Source organism: Barbus barbus (assembly GCF_936440315.1).
Source record: "Barbus barbus genome assembly, chromosome: 41".
Lineage (NCBI taxonomy): Eukaryota > Metazoa > Chordata > Actinopteri > Cypriniformes > Cyprinidae > Barbus > Barbus barbus.
Window position 1 is genome coordinate 16,820,574 of NC_136719.1, and position 21,476 is coordinate 16,842,049.

General features: G+C 35.8%; 2 protein-coding genes across 3 annotated transcripts; one reads left to right on the forward strand and one right to left on the reverse strand.

Annotated features, from left to right (window-relative positions):
* Positions 1 to 246: 246 nt before the first annotated feature.
* Positions 247 to 6,657, forward strand: LOC306860572 (myosin light polypeptide 6-like). Of its 2 annotated transcripts, XM_079402325.1 has the most exons (7): positions 252 to 342; positions 836 to 863; positions 3,342 to 3,485; positions 4,396 to 4,569; positions 4,730 to 4,807; positions 5,062 to 5,102; positions 6,127 to 6,657. In XM_079402325.1, exons 1-6 carry the CDS (start codon positions 340 to 342, stop codon positions 5,088 to 5,090), a joined length of 456 nt encoding a protein of 151 aa, XP_079258451.1. In that variant the 5' UTR covers positions 252 to 339; the 3' UTR covers positions 5,091 to 5,102; positions 6,127 to 6,657. The 2 variants fall into 2 exon arrangements, with proteins under 2 accessions (XP_079258450.1, XP_079258451.1); XM_079402324.1 differs by lacking the exon at positions 5,062 to 5,102 and having other exon boundaries at positions 247 to 342.
* A 3,861-nt stretch (positions 6,658 to 10,518) lies between these two features.
* LOC306860570 (complement C1q-like protein 4) lies at positions 10,519 to 21,122 on the reverse strand (the record flags this gene model as incomplete). The annotated part of the gene is made up of 2 exons (XM_079402322.1): positions 10,519 to 10,698; positions 20,580 to 21,122. 2 exons carry the CDS (start codon positions 21,120 to 21,122, stop codon positions 10,519 to 10,521), a joined length of 723 nt encoding a protein of 240 aa, XP_079258448.1.
* Positions 21,123 to 21,476: the final 354 nt, after the last annotated feature.

The window sequence follows — 21,476 nt, forward strand, 5'->3', positions numbered from 1 at the left end:
ACTTAGGCTATACAGTCTTTGGCTATATACTACAGATTTGAAAATATCGTAAAATATCGTAAATCGATATTGTTCAAATGCTCCTACTATAAGTTAATTCATGAATCATTACGAGTTAGACACGTAAAATACGATAAATTCGGTCTCGGTTCAATAAGTTGTTGACTCCACAACCGCGAACGAATCGTTTATTCATTTTAGTAAATCGGTTCAGCTAATTCTCTGAAAAGATTCGACTCCGAAAATGATTCGTTCACGAATCGGATATCGCTACCCTTCATAACTCAGCAGCGCTAGCGCGAGTCATCTCACACACCCGGAAAACAAGCCACTGCAGAGATGGTAGGCATATTGATAAACGTTTAATTTAAAATTAGGTTTCAGCAGAACTTTTCTAAATAACGTTAGACATTACTAAGTGTATGGTCTGGGAACTATATACACGCTTAGTGCTAAGAATCTGTCGTTAGCCTATTTCATGCTAGCTAACCGAGTTTTACGCCTTTTAGCACGCAAGAAAGTGACTAAACCTTTGTAAATTGTTCATGAAATTAGTTTACAGAAACCCAAGGCTATGATAACTAACTTACATTAAAAGATTGTGTTTTAGCCCATCTGTCACCCGGTAGCACGGCCGTGAGTTAGCGGATAGTGTTAGCTGGTCAGTTTTAGCGAAGGATAGAAAACTTATCTAACTTTTTCGTGCGGCCTAAAATACTTACCCAGACGGCTTTTATGGACCATAGATGTGTTGTTATTAGAAACCCCATCTGATTGGCAGCTTTGCTATTGTGCATCATTTCATATTCATTGAATGTCGCTCTGTCTCAAACAGTCTGACTTCAGCGAGGACCAGATTTTTGGTGAGTTTGTGTCTAGTCCAGATGCATGTTACTGTCTTGCATTTCTTGCTAGACAGCCTGCTTTCATCATCCCGTCCACGTTATTCTGCTCATCTGTTCCTCTGCCCCTGCATTCCTCCTGCTTTCTTTCCTTACCTTTGTATTGTTTTCCTTTGTCACTGTTGTATGTCACCTCCAGATTGAGTTTAACCTGGAGCAAATACACGGTGAGTGCATTGGAAACTTTTCTGTTCTGATGTGATTTAGTTTGCATGGTTTTAAGGACAACGCGCTGCTGTTTGTGTGTCTGATAGCACCTCACCTGCCTCCTTCATTTTAAGTGCTTTCAGTAATTAACATAAATGAACTGCAAGAATCATAATTTGGTTTGTTTGAAAAGTAGAAATGCATTTTTGTAGCGTAGGCCTATCAGCTAATGTGTTTCTTTAGCATGGACAGTCATATCTGTAGAGGGTGTGTCTGAGTCAGGAAGTGTTGAAACTGCTAACAAAAGAGTGCGAAGTCTTGCCGTGTTAAACATCTAAATACCAGCTCTGAAACTAGAATATTGGAGTTATAATCTGTTACTACCAGTCACATGAGCTTTCTTTGGTAAATGGCCATTAGGTTCATCTTTGCTCTTGTTTGTTTAAGCAAAGGAGGTTGACATAATACTGCTCACTCTACCGTTTTCCTCTCATACCATATATGGTTAAAGGCTCAATTTAAGGCATGCAAGGGAACAGCCACATTCCAGTGAGCAGGAAAAGCATTACAGAGATGGGAGGGTTTTTTGGAAGGGCCTGTCCTAACGGATAACATTCAGTTCTTTCGGCGAACTCTGGCTTGGAGTCAAAAGAATCGTTTATTTATAACCACATGTGGTTTAACAGTTTAAAGACTTAATAATGGAAGCTTAGGCTTTAGGGGTTATGTTTTAAGATAATAAATAATAAAAAATAATAATATAAATGGAATATATGGAGACACTTGAGTTTTTTCCCAAATTCTGTATTTTCTGTTGTCATTTTTTGTAGTTTTAATTATATTTAAAAACAACGTCTAATCAATTAAATTCAGGAAATATGAATGCATATCATGTTTTACACACACACACACAGTGTTGGGGGTAACGCATTACAAGTAACGCGAGTTACGTTATAATATTACCTTTTTAGTAAAGTAACGCATTACTTTTTAATTTACAAGAAAATATCCGAGTTCCTTTTTCAGAAAAGGAATATCCTTTTTCATCCCACTCACAAAAAACAGATTTAGTATTCATCAAAATGAATTAAAACAGTGAAATGTAAAAAAAATGATGCAACCTGCAAGAATTGTTAAACAACACAAATGTATCTAATCCCATTTTATTAACCAATGTCTTTGCTGCTGACTTTTGATGATCCAGTTCAACCATACTAATAAGCATAAATGACTTTAGATGAACTAATAATTGCACTCCATTGTTTTTTTTATTGCTGAAGATTGTTGAACCCTCTTCTCCTGCGTTCTACTTTACAGACGTGGATTTACTTTTCCTTCAGTCTGAGGTTTATTCATTACACTTTTTGGTGTGAAAGGGCTTTTACATTTGCTATGATTAGAACTTCTTGTATTAAAAACAATCAAGCCCAGCTCATATTTAAAAAGTGACATACCACATTACTTCCCTTAAAAAGTAGCTAAGTAACGTAATTAGTTACTTTTTTAGGGAGTAACGCAATATTGTAATGCATTACTTTTAAAAGTAACTTTCCCCAACACTGCACACACACACATAAATATATACACACACACACACACACATATATATATATATATATATATATATATATCTATCATTACACACACATACGTTATACATGTATATTTTTCAGTTTTTGTACTTTGCTGTTGTTGTTACATTTAATATGTAAATAATAAGAAGAATAAAATAACAAGTAGAATCATTGTAGATGGTTCACTAAATAATAATAGTGTAGTTTGGTGCCAGTAAGTTTGCCTGAAGTTCTGCTTAAATGGCTATTTGGTGTGTTTGAATATTTCACTAGCTTTTTAACTTGATCAAAAGGTCTCTGAGTATTGAGGTATATAATGACTTGAGGTGGATGGATAAGATTTCTTTGGTCATTTAGCTTGCCTTATCTAACCTGAATAGAGACCGCAGAAAATAGCCTAGTGTGGCATTAATATTGATGGCAGGTGCAGTATTTCTCTTTGTGTTGATCCACTGGGCTCTTTAAATTAAGTCAGACTCTTTGAAGGAATGGCCTGTCATTGCATCTTTACAATGAAAGGCATAATATATCTTGTCCTATTTTTCTTGTTTGCTAAAATCATCCTATGAACAAGGATGACAAATAAGGATTTATTTGTCATCCTTGTTCATTTGAGCTTCTTTTTTTTTAATCATGCATGTATTTTGTCCTTCTCTTTTCCTGTCCTCTGTATGTTTCCCAGGATTTTGTTTAAAATTTTTTTTAATGATCTGTGCAGAATTTAAAGAAGCCTTCCTCCTGTTTGACCGGACGGGAGATGGGAAGATCACCTACAGTCAGTGTGGGGATGTGATGCGCGCGCTGGGCCAAAATCCTGTCAATGCCGAGGTGCTCAAAGTCCTGGGCAACCCTAAGGCAGAAGGTAGGACAAGACACTATGGATAATGGCTGACCTGTATAATCATTGCCTTAATATCATATCTTATCTTGTCTTTATCTGTATTTAAAGAATAAGATATTTCAGAGCTCAACACTACAGAAATTTAACTGCTTAGCTGGTTAAGATTTGTGCTTGCCCTGCCAATATTTTTACTGACCTCACAACAAAAATATAAAGTTTATATTTAGCAGCATATATTAATGTATTAAAATAATTGGACTTAAAAAATAAAAATGGGTTTCTTTACCAATAAAGCTTTATACCATTTAATTAATATTACATTTCTTTGTTGGGTTTATTTTCAGTTATGGCTTATGGTGCAAAATAGGGTTAATTTGTTTAGACTATTTAACACCATTAAAACTATATTCTCACTATTTTAACAACTGCACCAACAGGATTTGTAACAAAAATGTTCAAATGCATCATAACTTAGTAGGAATAGTTCACCCAAAAATGAAAATTAGCTATATTTACTCCATTGAAGATACATTGGAAAAGATTAGGAAAATTTATCAATACATCCCTTACTCCCCAATGAATCCTCTGCAGTGAATGGGTGCCATCAGAATGAGAGTCCAAACAGCTGATAAAAACATCACAATAATCTGCATGACTCCAGTCCATCAATTAAGGTTTTGTAAAGCGAAACGCTGAACTATTGAAAAAGGAGTAAAGTTTAAATGCATAAAACATATAGTGACAACAGCACTGTGCTGTTATCTCATCCGACCCGAAACTCTTTCGCACTAGCCCATCACAATTGTTGATCCCTGTATTTGGACATGTAGTAATACCTTGATCAACTATGATAATTAGAGTAGTTCTCGCTTCCTGTATAATATGGACTTAAATGCTATCTTGTCTGATTAAAGACTTCTTTGTTCCTCAGAAATGAACCATAAACTGCTGGACTTTGAACAGTTCCTGCCCATGCTTCAGGCCATCGCTAAGAACAAAGACCAGGGCACGTTTGAGGACTTTGTGGAGGGGCTGAGAGTATTTGACAAGGAAGGCAACGGCACAGTCATGGGTGCTGAGCTCCGCCATGTTCTCACCACTCTGGGTAAGCCGGCCTGGTCTCCTGAGGAGATATTTATAGCCCATTCCTCCTCATCTAGGCCAAAGATTGTAGAAACGGCTGAAGTTAACATTTCAAATATGGTGTATATGTATGTAGTGCTCTATTTGCAAAACATTTATGCATGGGTTTATTTATTTTATAGGAGAGAAGATGACCGAAGAGGAGGTAGAAACGCTTCTGGCTGGACATGAAGATGCTAACGGTTGCATCAATTATGAAGGTAACCAATTGAGTTTGATTATTATGCATATAGGTTTATCATGAGAACACTTGCGTTTCTAAGAGCCTTTTTGTCTGTAGAAGGTTAAGTTAAAAACTGTACATTTTAATACAAAATACAACTTTGTGCTGGGGATTGAATGGATGTATTATGTTGATGCACCACAATGGAAAAAATGTTGTAAGCATTTTTAAGTTCTTTTAGCGAGAATCGGTTCTTGAAAGCATTCCGTAACTGTAACTGATCTTCCACAGCCTTCGTTCGCCACATCATGTCTGGCTGAGAGATGTCTCGGGTATACGTCTACCTCCGGCCCTCAACATTTATAACACGTGAAGCAACAATCCATCCTGGCTCTTTCTTTAAAGCTCTCAGACGCACATGATTGCATAGTCTACACCTTATCACTTTCTTTTTCAACAAAATATAGTCATTCACAGGGCAGCTGTGCCTCATGTGACGTCTAGAGCTAGAGAGCCAGGTTGAATGTAGTTTTAAGGTTTTGACATGGTTGGACTCTTCCCTATCTCTGCAGCAGCCTTTCCTTTGGCCCCTGGCTGCAGCATGCTCTCTGCATGTGGCTGTCCCTGCGACGGCTCTCAGAGGCAAAGGGCGACTGCACTGCTTCAGACTTGAGCGCATGTCAAGGGATATAGCATAACAGGGTGTATTGCTTTTAAAAGCAGTCTTAAGATTTGTCTTCCAATATCGGCACACTCCCTCCCTGTGCTCACCAAGCAGTGCGGTTGCTTTCAATATTAACTAACCAATCAAATTGCAGTGATTTGGCTGTTTTTGCTGATCTTTCTCTCCCTTTTCCTGATGGACTCTACAATCTCTCATTACTGTAGCTGTGCTATAAAACCGTTTCCACTCTTGCCCTGTAGAGGAAAACCAGAAGTAGCTTTTTTAACATTTTCTTGAATCCTAGACCTGGTTAAGTCTTTGAGCTGTGGTTTAGTAGGAGCTAGCCATGATCTTGCTCTCACCCTGTTTCTCAACACTTATGAACGAGTAGAACTGGGGAACGGCTTCCAACTACAGCAAATGTTGCTGGCTAAAATGCAATTTTTGAAGGGTTGATGAGGTTGTGTGAAGAGCATTTGTCTATTTTATTATAAAATAACTTATATATATATAATATATTATTTATAAACATCCTCGTTTTAAAAGAATTTGGATTTTGGCAGTAGAACTTGGTAGAACTTTTTTTTATTTTTATTTATAATGTATTTTTTGATGCTGCGTGCTGTAGTTGGGGTCGATCCCCTTTTTGACAAATTAGAAACTAACTTTGTTTTATTTTTATTTTTCTACAGAACTCGTCCGCATGGTCATGAGCGGTTGAAGATAAAGACCACAACTCATTTGTTTGCCTTATTTTCTATGTAATAATTTCTTTTTTTGTTTGTTTTTTTTCTTCCTATTCATTCCGTCACCTTCATTTGCGTAATGGCTCCAGTCCTTCGTTTGTGTTTGCACTCATTTGGGTATTATTATTAGAAGTGCCTTTATCTTCTTTAAGTTCCCATTTGAATCCCCAAGAGGTCCACCTCCTGTCCTGTGGTATTCAAACCATATAGCGATATGAAAAAGATCTCGTGTGCTGACTGGTCTGCAATAAAACCTCTCAATACAGCACATTAGCAGTGTGTATGCAATATCCAGTGTGTCCTCAGGCATCTCTGCTGGACTGTGCTGTAGTAGAAATGTCGTATCTGGCCAGACTTTTATTTTTGGCCTTTTCAGAATAACCTTTTTCAAATTGAGAAATTATGGATCGAAAATGCAATAACATTAATCAATTTGGAATGTTCTCACTGTCCAATAAAGTACATTTTAAACAGAAACTATTTGTTTGTCTTTTTCAGCTTGTTCAAGAGTCTTGTTTTAGAATAGTTGTAAATTTAAGGAATATGAGCTTCGAGTCCAGTTGAACTTGCCTCTCTCCTGTTTGCAGATAGATGGCAGTGTTTTTACACTTGTTAAAAGCTGAACTCCCCCCCCCCCCCCCCCCCCCAGTTGCTTTAATTGATTGTGGTTAATTGTAAAAACCAAGCTGTCTGAAGTGAAATTAGAGCAAATTGCTGAACTACTTTTGCAGTTAGACTAATGCAATTCAAATGATCACTGTTTGGTTGCAGGTCAGTGATTTAAATTAAAGGTAAATGATGTTGGCACTAAGATGTTTAGTGTCTTTGGGACTAATTTGTCTCAATTGCTTATACGGGCAAATCTCAGGCAGACAGGCATAGTGGGTTTTACAAACATGTTTTTTCATGCTCATCTGATAATGTATAGCTGCTTTTTTATTTCAATGGACATTTGAAGTATAACAAAGAAATAATTTTACATTAATACAATAAACTTCTATCCATCTATATATGCATATCTAAGACTGTTAATACATTATATACTATATATTAATACTTTTTATTAAGTTACTTGAATTTTATTTCAAACAAATGCTGTTCTTATGAACTTTCTGTTTGTCAAAAAATCCTGAAAAAACATATCACTGTTTCCATAAAATTTTAAGCAGGACAACGGTTTTCAATATTGATGTGTTCTTTTGGCTCAGTGGTGCAGCACAAAACGTCGCTCAATGCATAAATGTAACAACAAAAAATGTTTCTTGATCACCAAATTATATTACAATGATTTCATACTGAAGATTAAAAGTAATGCTGAAAATACAGCTTTGCTATCACAGAAATAAATTAGATCTTAAAATATATTAAAATGGAAAATATTTTTAGTTAATTTTAAAATTAGTTTTTTTTAATGCCGTCTTCTAATGACCCTATATTTATTTGTAAAATGACATTCGTACGGGGTTTGCAAGAGTCTGTCTGTATTACTGCCATATATATCTCTATATCTGATCACATATCTCTATTGAAAAAAAGTCATCTTTTATATAGGTAAAAGAACATCATATAAGATGTAATCTGAGGTTTGTTTGGGTGCCGAGAGAGGAGCCCATCAACAGCTCACTGACCTTTTCTCTCTCTCCGCTCGGCAGCAGTCAGAACTATCCCCCCCTCATTAGACGGCACATACACTCTCCGAGCGAGAGCCAGAGAGCCAAGTATCATACACCAGCGGTGAATAGGTCCTCCACTAATTACTGAATTCATTTTGCGCGGATGTGTGTGGATGTGCATGCAGGTCTGTTTCTGCTCGCACTTGTGCGAATGTGTTGGAGGCAAGTGAAGTGTATTGATTATTTTAATCTGCCTATTTGTGAGTCTGTGATCCTCGTGGCTCTGCATTCGACAGGGGAATCACTAATGGGCCTCAGTGCAGGCTGCCTCAGACCTCTCCCCGTCCAATTAACTTTCAACTGGAATCTGGCAGGAGAGCGCGAGGAGGCTGGCCACGGACACGCTGAGATCCCCCACATATTCCCACAGGCTGCAGATTCACCAAAGCCTTAAGGCCGGAATGTCATTACCTCTCGCTTTTAATTAAAGGATTCTCTCTTCGTTTTAGCCCTGACATGCACAGGTAGAATCCTATTGTTCATGTCGTTGTTCTTGTTTTGCTTGTTTTTCTCTCTCTCCAAGGCACTGAAATACTGTCTGGTAAACATTTTTTTCTTAAATGTTCATAGTAGAGAACATGCATGACAAAAATAATGTTTGCTATATTTATATATAATGTTATTTTAGTATACTTGTTGCAAGGGTTTTGTATAGTCAGCTGTACAAATGTATAAAAATGTGGAAGAAATATTTGAATATTATTTATTATTGAACCATTTATGAATAGGGAATGTTTTTGATGTTATTTGTATCACTTTATTTGCACATGGCTTGACTTGTATCAGTAATGCTGTATTACTCATAAAGATTTTTCAAAACAGCTTATGAATCTGTACAAATTTTTTTAATTTAGTTAAATTACAATTTAAAGTTTAAATTTAGTTTGCATTTCAAATGTTTAAGGACCCATTATTGTCAGATTTATCATTCAATCATTTCAAACATTTAACCTTTTTATTATTTAGGATTTGTCCTAAAATAGCAACCTTACAGGGTTTGGTATCACAGGAAAATATATAGAGCTTGATTTTTAATATATAACTTCTATGAATACCACAATGTTCCTTCTCTTAAACGGCATATTTTAAATATATAAAATTTAATTTTACTTGCCTACTTTCTTAGTGAAAATAAATCTGCAATCTCTGTATAAATAATTTTATAACAAAAGTGGAAAATGTTTGCATTGATTTCAAACCATCTAGCATGCAAAGTTTTGTATAGTCAGCTTTACAAATGTTACATAAAAATGAGGCAGAGATATTTGAATATTATTTATTATTGAATTGTTTATGAATAGGGAATGTTTTGATGTTTTGACATGCTAATTATATTTGTTTCAGTGTATTTGCACATGGCTTGACTTAGATCAATAACTCCTTCATACTGTACAAATGTATCAATACAAGGTTATGAATCTGTACTAAAATTCCAGTATATTTCAAATGTTTAGGGATGCATTTTTTCAGATTTATCATTCAAAAATGTGTCCTTTTTTATTTTATGAGATTTCAACCTTACTGAGCTTGATATCAGAGGAAAATGTATAGAGTCTGATTTATACATTTGTAACTTCTATAAACATATTTTAAAATATAATACATACAAACTAATTAACCACCATGTAACTTTTCTTAAATGTGCTGTAGAAAGGTTACATTTTAAATATATACTCTTTTAATGACAAAACATGATTTATTTATTTTGATCTATTTTCTCCTAAACTTAAAATCAATAAATCTACTATTTCTGTATAAATAATTCCATAGCATAATGCTGCTATGATATAAAATGTATATTTCCTTGTCAAGAGTGTAACATTTTCATATTGATTTCAAAGTTTTACATCTTTTATTAGACTTAGGACAACATCCTACCTTTTAAAAAGTACTTATTTCATTTATTTGTGTGATTAAAACATTGTACTGGTTTAAATTTGAATATTGAAGAGTCTTATCAGCCTAAATCAATATATTAATGTTCCAGTCCAGCCCAGATTATTTAGACTGATTGGAAATCTATCTGTTTGGTTGTAGCGAGCCATTGTGTGTGCAATTATACTTCTGTGTGTCCACACACATTAGCCATATTTCCAATTCCACACAGACAACCAAAGCAGTCACTTTAAGTCAAATGAATTGAACAAGAAGACTTAGATTAATCACTAGCCCTGCAACATGTGCGGATGCATATATACGTGCCCATATTACGCTACGGCTGCATCTAGTGAGCACTGATTTTCTTTCAAGTCCAGCCATGTGTAAATGCAGCTCAGTTCACCATAAAGCATGTTGACTTGTGAGTCTGAATCTCTGGTTTTGATTGACGCACAAAATGGAGACAGGTACACTAACAAGTACACATGAAAATATGAGTGTGTCGCTGTCCAGGATAGATATAGACATATATTTATATGCATTTTAATTTAAGTTTGGGAGTAGTGTATAATGTAAGATAGTTATAATTTACACACATACAAACAGCATGTCGGAAATCCTCTGGCTTTATGAAAGGAATTGGTTGCTGTTATGTCTGTGAAGCCCTTCTGCTCCGTATAAACCACGTCCATTTCTTTCAAGCCTGTTCAGTGTGTGTACGTAACTGTATGAGTGTGTGTTCGAGTGTGTGTGTTCATACACAGTACATCTGAGTGTGTAGAGCAGGTCAGTCAGCATAGATGAGGAAGCCAGAGAACGTGCTGTATTTGTTGGTGTTTCCTCCGTGGACTTTCCCTCCGTCCAGCTGCACACAGACCTCATCTCCCACATCTAAATGCAGGATCACACTGTTGGAGGCGTAGTCATAATTCTGATCAGCGTCCTGGGCGATAGCGCTGGCCCTCACCTGTCACACACGGGAGAAATGAAGCCACGGTTAGAAGAAGGACACAGAGCAGATCGCCACAATTCACAGATTAGATTCTCAATATTGCAGTATACTTGAATGATACTGAAATGTACATGATGCATTCATAAGTACTCATAAGCATTTAGTAATAACCATTAGACCAAACAGCAAAACATACCTAAAGCACAATAACATGAAGTGTAACATTTGGAGCTTTTAAAATGTATCCACTACCTTATCATGCAATAGCCACTCTACTTTTTTCACTTAAACATATAAATACATATTCAAGAAGCAAGATCTGAATATTGCAATGAGAAAAGATTACAGATATCATGGTAAAACTGGGATTTTGTTTCGTTTGATATGATATGCAAAAACTTCAGGTAGTGGAATTTATTATAAATAAGCACAGACTGCATTCAGTGACTTTTTCATCATCATATATTAAAGAAGACATGTTTTTAAATGTGTTAAACCAAAATAAATTAATAGATAAATTTAATATTATAGCAAAAAAATATTTTCTTTTCATATTAATAATAATAAAACAAATAATAAATAACTAAAATAAAAAATAATTAATAAACAAAAATAATAATGAATGATGCATTTATATAGCGCTTTATTGTGTATTGCTGTACACCCAGAGGGCTTTACAATCATGTAAATCATTTATTTCATTATCATTTTATGATTCTTTTCATTTGAAGGGAAAGAAAACAAGATTTTATCCAGATTCCAAAAACCACTATTACACCATTTCAATAGAAAAATAAACATGTTATGAACTAATGAATAATAATTACAATAATTTTTTTATATTATTAAACTAATAATAAATATAATAATAATTACGCATTTAAATTAATATACAAATAATGAATTGTAACTGATTTCACAAATTTTCATAATCCTTTTTAGGAAAAAAATAAATAAATAAAAGTTAGATTTTGTTTGTTTTTCCCAGATGCTTGCTTTTTAAAATAAGTGCACAAACCACTATAACACAATTTGCATTGTTTAACCATTTAACCATTGTTAATCTATAGAAAAACACATATAACAAAATAATAAATGTATTCATTAAAATGTATTTTTAAAATTAAATGAACATGCAAAAATGATGAATTGTAATTGATTTGATTTTCCAGTTTTTTTTTTTTTTTTGTAGTGAACACATTTTTATTGTAATAAATTGTAGAAACATTAATTATTAGATTAAAGAATTAATATGAATTATATACTAATATTACATATTATTCATAATACTACATGAAACAAAGTATAATGATTCAAAATGAACACACTTCTGGTAAACGTCGATAAAGTTGTGCTGATGGGGCTGTTGAGGTACTTAATCCTAAAAAAAGGTTTGAAAATACCGCACTAGCCATATCTCAACATACAGATGTTCTCTTGACATGAAAGAGGCCTTGTTTTATCATCTCTGTGGCAATGGAATGGGGTCATTATTAAATGATACTCTGACAAGGGCTGGCCAGGTTAAATGGAAGGGGCTGCAGATAACCTGCTGACCTCCACCTCAATTGAGAAAGCAGTCACACTCTCTCCTATTTATCTACTGTATCGTGTAGCCAGACCTATATGGGTGATGCTAAAACTGTACTATACCCCTTCCTTTATTAACCTGTTGAATTTAATCGCAAGCGCACGTATCACACAAACTGCAATGAGACAATGGAGACACGGACTGCAATGTTTATTGGAGACACGGACTCATTTAGATTCTGCTTGAGAGATCAGCTGTATTGACTCCCAGCAGTGGATCTGAAACTTGTTTGTTAACATTTTAAATTGAGATTAGTCATGTGGTCAGACAGACGTACATTCCTGCATAGAGATACAATTAAAAAGGTCCAAGACCTGTGAGAAAACAGACACAAATATACCGCATTATAGTTCTATATCCTTGCAATGTGATTTAGACATAATTTCTTAGTATCTGATCTATGCTCAAGTATTCTAAATGGAAAAAACGGGTAATGTTTTAGCAGACAGGTGTCAGATGACAGACAGTGATTGTCAGGCATTTTGCTCGGCCGTGTTATAGCCACTCAGTCTCTGTCAGGTTTCCTAAACATATGGAGCGAGTCAATCGTAGGAAAAAAATGCAATGATATGCATGGTGTCAGTAAACATCCTCATACAACATGCCATCACTCACTCAAATGCCTCTTGTTTTATTGGGTGTGTTATTCCCTTGAGAAACACCCACAACCACAGCCCACATAAAACACACTGACCCCAGACAGAGATAAACTCCCTCCCATATCCATAATCTAATAACCCCACTCCATTACCATCACGATACTGTCAACATCCGCACAATGTCCTGAGCGGAGACTACCGCCATTTAGATGCTTTATTGAATACCAATCTGTATAATGATGTTAGGGAGGTTTACAATGCAGCACTGTAGGACAAATATATCAGTTTTAAATTGATTTTGCATAGCATCGATAGATATTTGTCATTTGCAATTTGAAAAAAAAATACACTTGCACATTTTCACAAGCTGTGTGGACACATGCAGCTTAAAAATTAATGAGCAGTGATCAACCAGTATTTCATTTACATCAGTTATTTTATGTGTTTAATAATTGATATGCAGAACTGATTTTTAAGCTATTTATTTTGTCTTACAACAATAAAAAACTGGGAATATCATTAATAATAATAGTAAAATACTCATAATGAAGTTTTTAATAATAATAGTAATTTTTATAAATATAATTGACCATATTAATTATAATAAATTAAATATATTAATAAAATAATTTAATAATAAAAATAATAAAATTTATTCTTGCATTTAAATGTAAATATATTTTCATTTCTAATAATAATAATTATTTATTATTATTATTTTAATTATAATAAATTAAATCTATTAAACAAATCATAATAAATGCTATACTACTACTACTAATAATAATAATTATAATAAAGTTTTTACTATTTAAATGGTCACATATATTACTCTTTTTAACAAATTATTATCCAAAAAATTTAAAATTAAATAAATAAATACAAAATAAGTTACCCAACCTCTAAGTACTGTTGTTGGGCACTACTTTTAAACAACTCAACAAATGGTGCCATTTATCTGTGCATAATATAGATCTGTAATTTTTATTAAACAGTTATTAAATTAAGATATTGTGTGAATATCATTATAAAAATTGATCATGGAAAACTCTAAAAGTTTAAAAATCATTTTATTTCACCTGAAGATGTTCGCTGTGTTGATGTGTGATGTAAACAGCAATTTTGCCTTATCCCAGTGCAGCCTGCATCAAACAGCTGTGCTGGGTTGCCAGTCCCTTGAGAAACCCCTTTTCCAACTATTATCTCACATAAAAAAGACTACAGACAACTACAACTACACAATCTCTCACATCCAGATCTAACAGCCACACTCTGTGATACAGTAATCCACACAGAGGGCCGGTCAATAACCTAAATATTGAGTTGGTAAGGCTGTCATTGGTATGTGTGACCGAATACCAATCAGTGCACCAATGATGTTTTCTTTATGTTACACATCAAAGTATGCCATACCTGAAATGTTTTTAACTGCAGTGCCACAATGAATTAAGAAAACTGAAATATCATCAAGATCAAAAAATTCAATATGGCATGCACATCATTCCACGTCTGACAGTGACGGCCTGGCCTCCTCTCCCTATCGACGCACAGTGTATGTCATTCTCCTCATTATTTTGGCTAAGTGGGCAAAGGGGCATTACCTCCCTCCGGCATACCCCATGTTCGATACGACAGTGCGAGCGGTCACTTTAATTAGCAGACATCCGGCGAAGACCATTTAAGACCTTTCTTCGCTTCCATTGATTCTCGTCTTGTATTTTTGGGATCAGTTACACCGAATCTGAGCGCCCGGGGTTTAGACATCTCCTGCAAAGCACACTTGTTAGATGCTTCCCGGCATTTATCAAATATAAGTGATATGAAAGCTTGTCTTGGAGGGAGAGGGAAAGAGGCATTTTAGGATTACCGTTGACTGCACTGGAGATGGATATTGACATGGGAGCCGGCTACTTGTGAAACACCACGCTGACTTGATCTCAGCGCCGGCTGCGAGCAGGGACCCTCGGGCCTGCTGGGGGCTTGTTCTGCCAGGCCTTTTCATTACAGGGAGGGGAAGGATGGCATTTTAAACAAAACCAGAGCCGAGGATAAAGACGAGGGTTGAAGGAGAAAATAGGAGGGGGAGGTTTGGGTAACAGACTGATCAAGCAAGGCTATTTTGTGAGATGCAAGGGTATATGAAGTCTTGTTTTTATCAGTGGTGCTGTGCTCCAGCGGTAATAAAACTGACAGGATTCATTCTCCGTGATATACAGACCTCTTAGAGCGGAGACAATGGAAAACTAGCTCTTAAACTGACCTGAGGGACCGAGCACATGCGAGGGGAGGGAAAAGACTAAAGCCAAAAAAAAAAAAAAAAGGAACATTTATTGAATAGCTCCGTTATGCCTCAAAGGGAGAATAAAATATGTTTCGCTTCTTCAGAGAGTTATGCTTAATTGGCATACTGTACGAGCGTGGCATTGCATACTAATGGTCCAACTGTGCACTATAACACCGGTTATATACTCTGTGAACATCGCTGTACGTATCAACTGGTTAAAGGGTTAGTTCACCTTAAATTTTAATTCTGAAATCATTAACTCACCCTCATGTTATTTAAAACCAGTATAACACGAAAGAAGATGCAATTGGCCAATTGGTCCCCACTGACTGTCAAAAAAACACTCATCATACATGTGTGAATACACAAAGTCAGAATTGTCATTTTTAGGTGAACCATCCCTTTAACAACTGACCCCATGCATTCCATTTGACTAATTTTTTATCAGTTTATACCATTTCCCTTAAAACTATTTGGCAATTAGAGGCCGTACAATTAGGGATCACCACAATTAGAGATGACCAAAGACACTCATTATATTTCTACCAGACTATGTACATGTCACTGCACCGGGAGACATTTATTAGAGCAGGTACTGGTCATTAACAGACAGGCGATGGCATTTTTAACACTAGCGTGTGAAAGAGCTCGACCTTTTGGAGGTCTATTAAAAGAGCGTGTGACAGGTGAAAAAGGAGAAAAAGAAATGGTGGAACGATTAAGCAACAGAGCGGACGGAGTGTAGATTAGTCTACTTTGAACAGAGGTTTAGACTGAGGGTTTGGGAACCTGGGACCATAAATTAAAATATTAACAGCACACGGTACGTTAATGATGAGGAAGAAGCATGTAGATGCTAAATCAGAGATGACACACGACCCTGGTGTCATATTTTGACTCGCATTAGCATTAAGGCAAACAAACCATTATTCAACAAGCACAATAAAACACCACCAATAATGCTTGCAGCATCAAATCATTTTAACAAATCTCTCCATATGTTTATAGATCTTTATGCAGTTATTCCATCAGATGGCGGAGGTTATCTGACTTATACAGCATAAAAATTAGAAGCTATTATTAAAAGACGTGCGATTTTTGACCCTAATGACACTGGGACTTTTGAGGATGGGATATGACAAGATAAAATCTTTTCTTGCATGAGATTTCCCAGATTATGAAAATATCTCCTTCAGTGGGCAATACACCAAATTAATTACAAGAAAAATGAAGATGACCTCATTAAATATTGAAGATGGCACTATTATGATCACATCACTAAACTTTTCCATCTGTTACTCAACAAATGAATTATTGTAATAAAAAATAATAAAACATTCATCTACTGTGATATATTGGTACAGTTTAAGTACAAATAAACAAAAATGTACTAATTCTAAACTTAAAGGCAGTGGGTCACTCTTTAATTGGTGGCATGTTTTAAAAATCTTGAAAAATGTACCTTCTTCTAGATAAAACTACATTTTATCATCTATGTTAAAGACCACATATCCTGGAATAAACAATCGATAAACATTCAAGTCGTGGGTTTAACATGGTGGTGTGGGGATTCTGGGGAAAAAATTAAGTATTGGACTTGCTAACAAGCTAGTTAATAAGCAGACAATTAATTCTATATTTATACAAAAAAATATATATATTAAAATGTATGTTTATATGTTTCTTTGTTATATGTACAGTACATTATATAGATTGTCAATTAAAATTACCCTCTTTTTCCACGTTTGAAAAAATTAAACATAAAGGGGGAGTTAAAAAGTCTGTGTGACAAACCCAAAATAGTGAGGTCAAATTGTGACCTTTAAAAAAATACATAGGAAAAAAAAGTAATTAAAGAAGCATAGTGAAAATTGAATATACTCTATTCTTTTAAATATTTCCTGTAAAATCAAGAAAACTGCCTGTAATTGATCCTATAAGAAAAGATTTATATGATATCAACGTTTCTGTAGATTTCAGTCCTGCTGACCTGTGGCTTTCCCATGATTATCCACCTACATCATTTCCATTTCAGGAGGTACCAAAGGGTGCTAACTAACAGACCATTCAACAGTGACACTCCTGGGATACTTTAGCCTCACACGTCTGAGATCCGACAATGAGCAGACCATCACAACCGCACCAGTCGCTATCAAGAGACCAGCTTTCACTAGCTGTCAAAACCACCGCACAGACAATGATCAGCCAGATGGTCACACGGGCCCGCAACCAGCTACGGCAACACGCATGCCACACTCTAGAGGATACCTGAGATACTTTTTTTTCTCTTAATTAGCACCTTAAGATTCACAGACAGTCATAATTAGCAAACAAATTCTAATGTCAGGATCTGGTCTTTTTATCTTTAAGACGCCTTGTTAACCTGTCAAACCATGACATGTTTGGCGCTTCTCCATCTGTCTGTGGCTCTGTATTCACTTTTGTCCGAGCGTATAAGCCTCCCAGAAGTCTCGTCTCTCTGCCCACTGTCTGCAGCTTTCTATTAAGCCATCTATCTTCCTTTCCTCCCCTGATCTTTCTGTCAAGCAGCCTGGGTGATTCTGCCATACTCTTAACTGTCATGGCTACCCTTGCGTCCTTCTCTCAGCCTGTCTCACAATTCACTTGTGCACTTGAGCTTGTGGGCCGCCCACTGGGGTGCCATATTGAACATGGCCTCCACAATGAAGATGCGAGATCACTGTGTCAAAAGTTGTTTTCAAAATGAAGGATAAAAACGATGATATATTTCACTGCTTGTTTTTTCTATTCTGGTGGTCTTCAAAGGTCACTTTTATTGATGTGGGCTTAAATTAAATTCCCTTAAAACACACTTTTTTTCACTAATGTCCAAAATGTTATATAAACATTAAAATGATTTAAACATTTCTATTTCAAGCTTTGTTTAGGTCATAGTTCTGAAAACGCAACATTTTAGGATGGAATTTCTTATTTTAATGTTTAATGATCTGGGCCAAGGGTAAAGCAATAAAAATATACATAAAGGCATTTGAGTCTTTTTTTAATAATACAATTTTTTTTCCTAATAATAAAGATTATGATATCTTATTACTCTGAAAAAATGTTTATTTCGGTAATTTGCAAAAGTCCTAATTATATTTATATTTATTCATCTGAACTAATTAATCTTTCTTGAAAATAAAGGTTCTTTATTTGCATTAATGGTTCAATGAAGACCCTTTAATATCCATGGAACCTTTCCACTGGACAAAGGGTTCTTTAAAGTGAAGAAAGGTTCTTTAGATTATTAAAATGTTCTATATAATAAGAAAAAAATGGTTCTTCGAGAACTGATCACTGAAAGGCTCTTTGGGGAAATAAAAATCATTCTTCTATGGCATTGCTGCGAAAACCTACTTTTGGAACCTTTATTTTTAAGAGTGTACAGCTAGTTACTTGTTTCATTTCTGAATGAATCAATGTCTTTGATGGAATCAGTTGAACTTAGTGATTCAATAAGTCACTTGTTGCCACCTACTGGTGTAGCAAGGTTTGAAATGACAACTGTTTGTGAAACGTTTTTATTTTTTTTAATTTTATTTTTTACAAATAAAATTGCAAGGGAGTTTGAATTGAAATTGTGGTCTTTTAACTAATAATCACGAAGCTCTGCTTCATAAGCAAACACAAAAAAAGAGAAAATATGTTTTAATAAAAATTGACCTAAAAATGCTTTTAGATGAAGAAACACCCTATGTATATTTGTAGAATAGCCTAGACTTGAGTAAAACTGCTCAATGGTGATTCTCCACTTCAAAACCTTTGAATTTCTGTGATCTCTGTGTTTTGGAAACTGGCCTATAATATTCAATAGACATGACTGTTTGAACATCAGTTTGTCAGCATTCAAAAATAACCTTTTACAAATTAACATAAACCTCCTAATCCCAACGGACAATTGTCTGCTCTCAGATGACACTTCTGAGAATTCCAGTCTCTCAGCATCTGTCAAAAAATCTAGCATCCTTTTCACTTTTACATGCTCTGTACTTTCCATAGGTAGCTGCACAAATCTGCATCCAATGAACTCTTTAAAATCTTAAAGGCTACAAAAATTGTGACTATAGTGTCGCAAATGGACTGCTGACTGTATTTTAAGTGCTTGGGGAAGTATCATTCCATTTGCAGTTTATTTGGTGTAGTGAGCACTTAACCCACACATTCCTCTATTACATTTCAGGCCCTACAGAGGAGTAAAGCAGTGCCACCTGATGTGCTCGAAATGGACGTAATTGAGTGGACCGAAAAGATAATTAATGAGCAATCAATGAACATGCAATAGAAGGGGGCACGTACAGCATGCAGGGGATTCAATCTAAGAGTTATGAATGATTTAACAGGGGAAGCAGACTTGTATGACAATACAAAACTGTACAGGTTGGACCCATTTAATCTACTATGACTCTAACCACTTTTACAGGTGGTCCACTGTATTAAGCCAATGTTGTTTTTTTTATTTTGTTTTTTGTTTTTTTACAACATAACACCAGGCTTTCATTGCACAGTGAAATACAAATAAACATTTTATAGTGTGCTTGCGTAAAACTGTTCATAAAATAATATGTTACGATTGCCTGTCAAATAAAAAGGTCTAAGAGTGTGTTTTGATCTACAAAGGTCATACAGTCCCTTAAAAACACTACAGATAAACCTTTTCATGTCTCGCTCATTTCCAGCCTTCAGTATTTAATTAATGTCGAGGGAAACTGTTAATATTTTGTATATTCATTAACTGGCAGTAGACCACACCATGACATCTCTGGCTGCTGAGTCGTATGACTATTTTTAGGTGATGAGTGAGATGTAAATATGATGTTATTAAATTGTCAAAACATATGGCAATGCAGCAAAGGTAGTTTGGACACAAGATAAGACATTATTGTCACAATTTTCCTTTTAGTCTTCTCCTGGCCAGCCTTGCAAAACAATACATCTGCGTCTGCGTCCAATTTGCTTCCATGTTATGTAGTGTGTTAGTAATCAATTATATAATTGAATAGGAATTTTAATAAGAAAAAGCTCATAATCCAACTATTCTGACTGCTCTAAATTAAGCTGACCTTAATGGTTAAGCTCAATATGGTGAACTGAGGCAAAGAGAAACTACTTCCTATATTTGACTGCACACATAATGTCTGTAATAAAGCCCCAAAAATATAATTATTGTATCATTTACTCACCCTCATGTCATTATAACCTGTATGCATGCTTTTTCTTCTGTAGAACATAAAGATGATATTTTGAAAAAAGTCAGTGAGGTTAATTCAGTGTTGTTTTGAACCGATCAGTTGAAACATTCTTCATAATATATGAGTATATGATTACAGCATTTTTCATTTTTCGGTGAATTATCCTTGAGCCAAAGATTTAATTTCAACCACAAACAATGATAAATTCTTACCTGTCCATTCTTCTTGAGGTCTGCCCACATACTAGTCCCATCTCCTCCTCTCATCAGGACATGGTATGTGAAGAAGTAGATACCCGGTAGAGGGCATGTGAATTTTCCAGTGCTGGGCTCATAGTAGTTGCCAACATTGGTCACCACATCATCAAACTTGAGCACATCAGTGCCTTCATGTTGTTTGCGCAGGCCTGCGTAAAACGCAATCTTAGGGCTGTAGAACGACGGCACGTAACCACCAGGCCCAGGACCTGGGGGCCCTTGTGGACCTGGCTTTCCAGGCTCTCCAGGTGGTCCTCGAGGTCCAGGTGGTCCTGGGATTCCCGGAGTTCCCCGATACCCAGACTTCCCTTTCCGGTTTGGAAAATCAGGAGGTGCGGGTGAAACAGCCGTTAGCTCCTGGCCCTGAGATGTGGTGTAGGGGTCACAAACCATCCGACAACTTCCTAGCATTTCATAATGACTTCCCGCGTTGCCAGCTCCTCCTCCTTTAGTGTTGTGGACCAGTAAAGGGATGGTGACAAGGAGAATCAGAACCATGGCCACACCCACGGCCGCTCCTATGACACGCTTGCGACGGCTGAGCCGGGAGGCAGCAAGCGTTAGAAAGTCCTCCTCTCCTTTAGGTGGAATGGTGCCCGCCAGCGTGAAAGTTAGAGAAAAACTCGCTAAAGTGTGAAAGCTAATGTGCGTTTGGGTACAAAAGAACAGCCAAAGAGCCACAGATATCTATTGAGGAATGAGGCCAGTGGGGAGAAGGACAGAATATGAATTTATGGATGAGACAAGGAGACTAAGAAGAGCGTGGAGCATACAGAAAGGAGAGGGTGCGATGGGACTAGTGGTAGGACAGCGTGGAGAGTGACAGGAAGATCTGGAAGAACGAATAGGAAC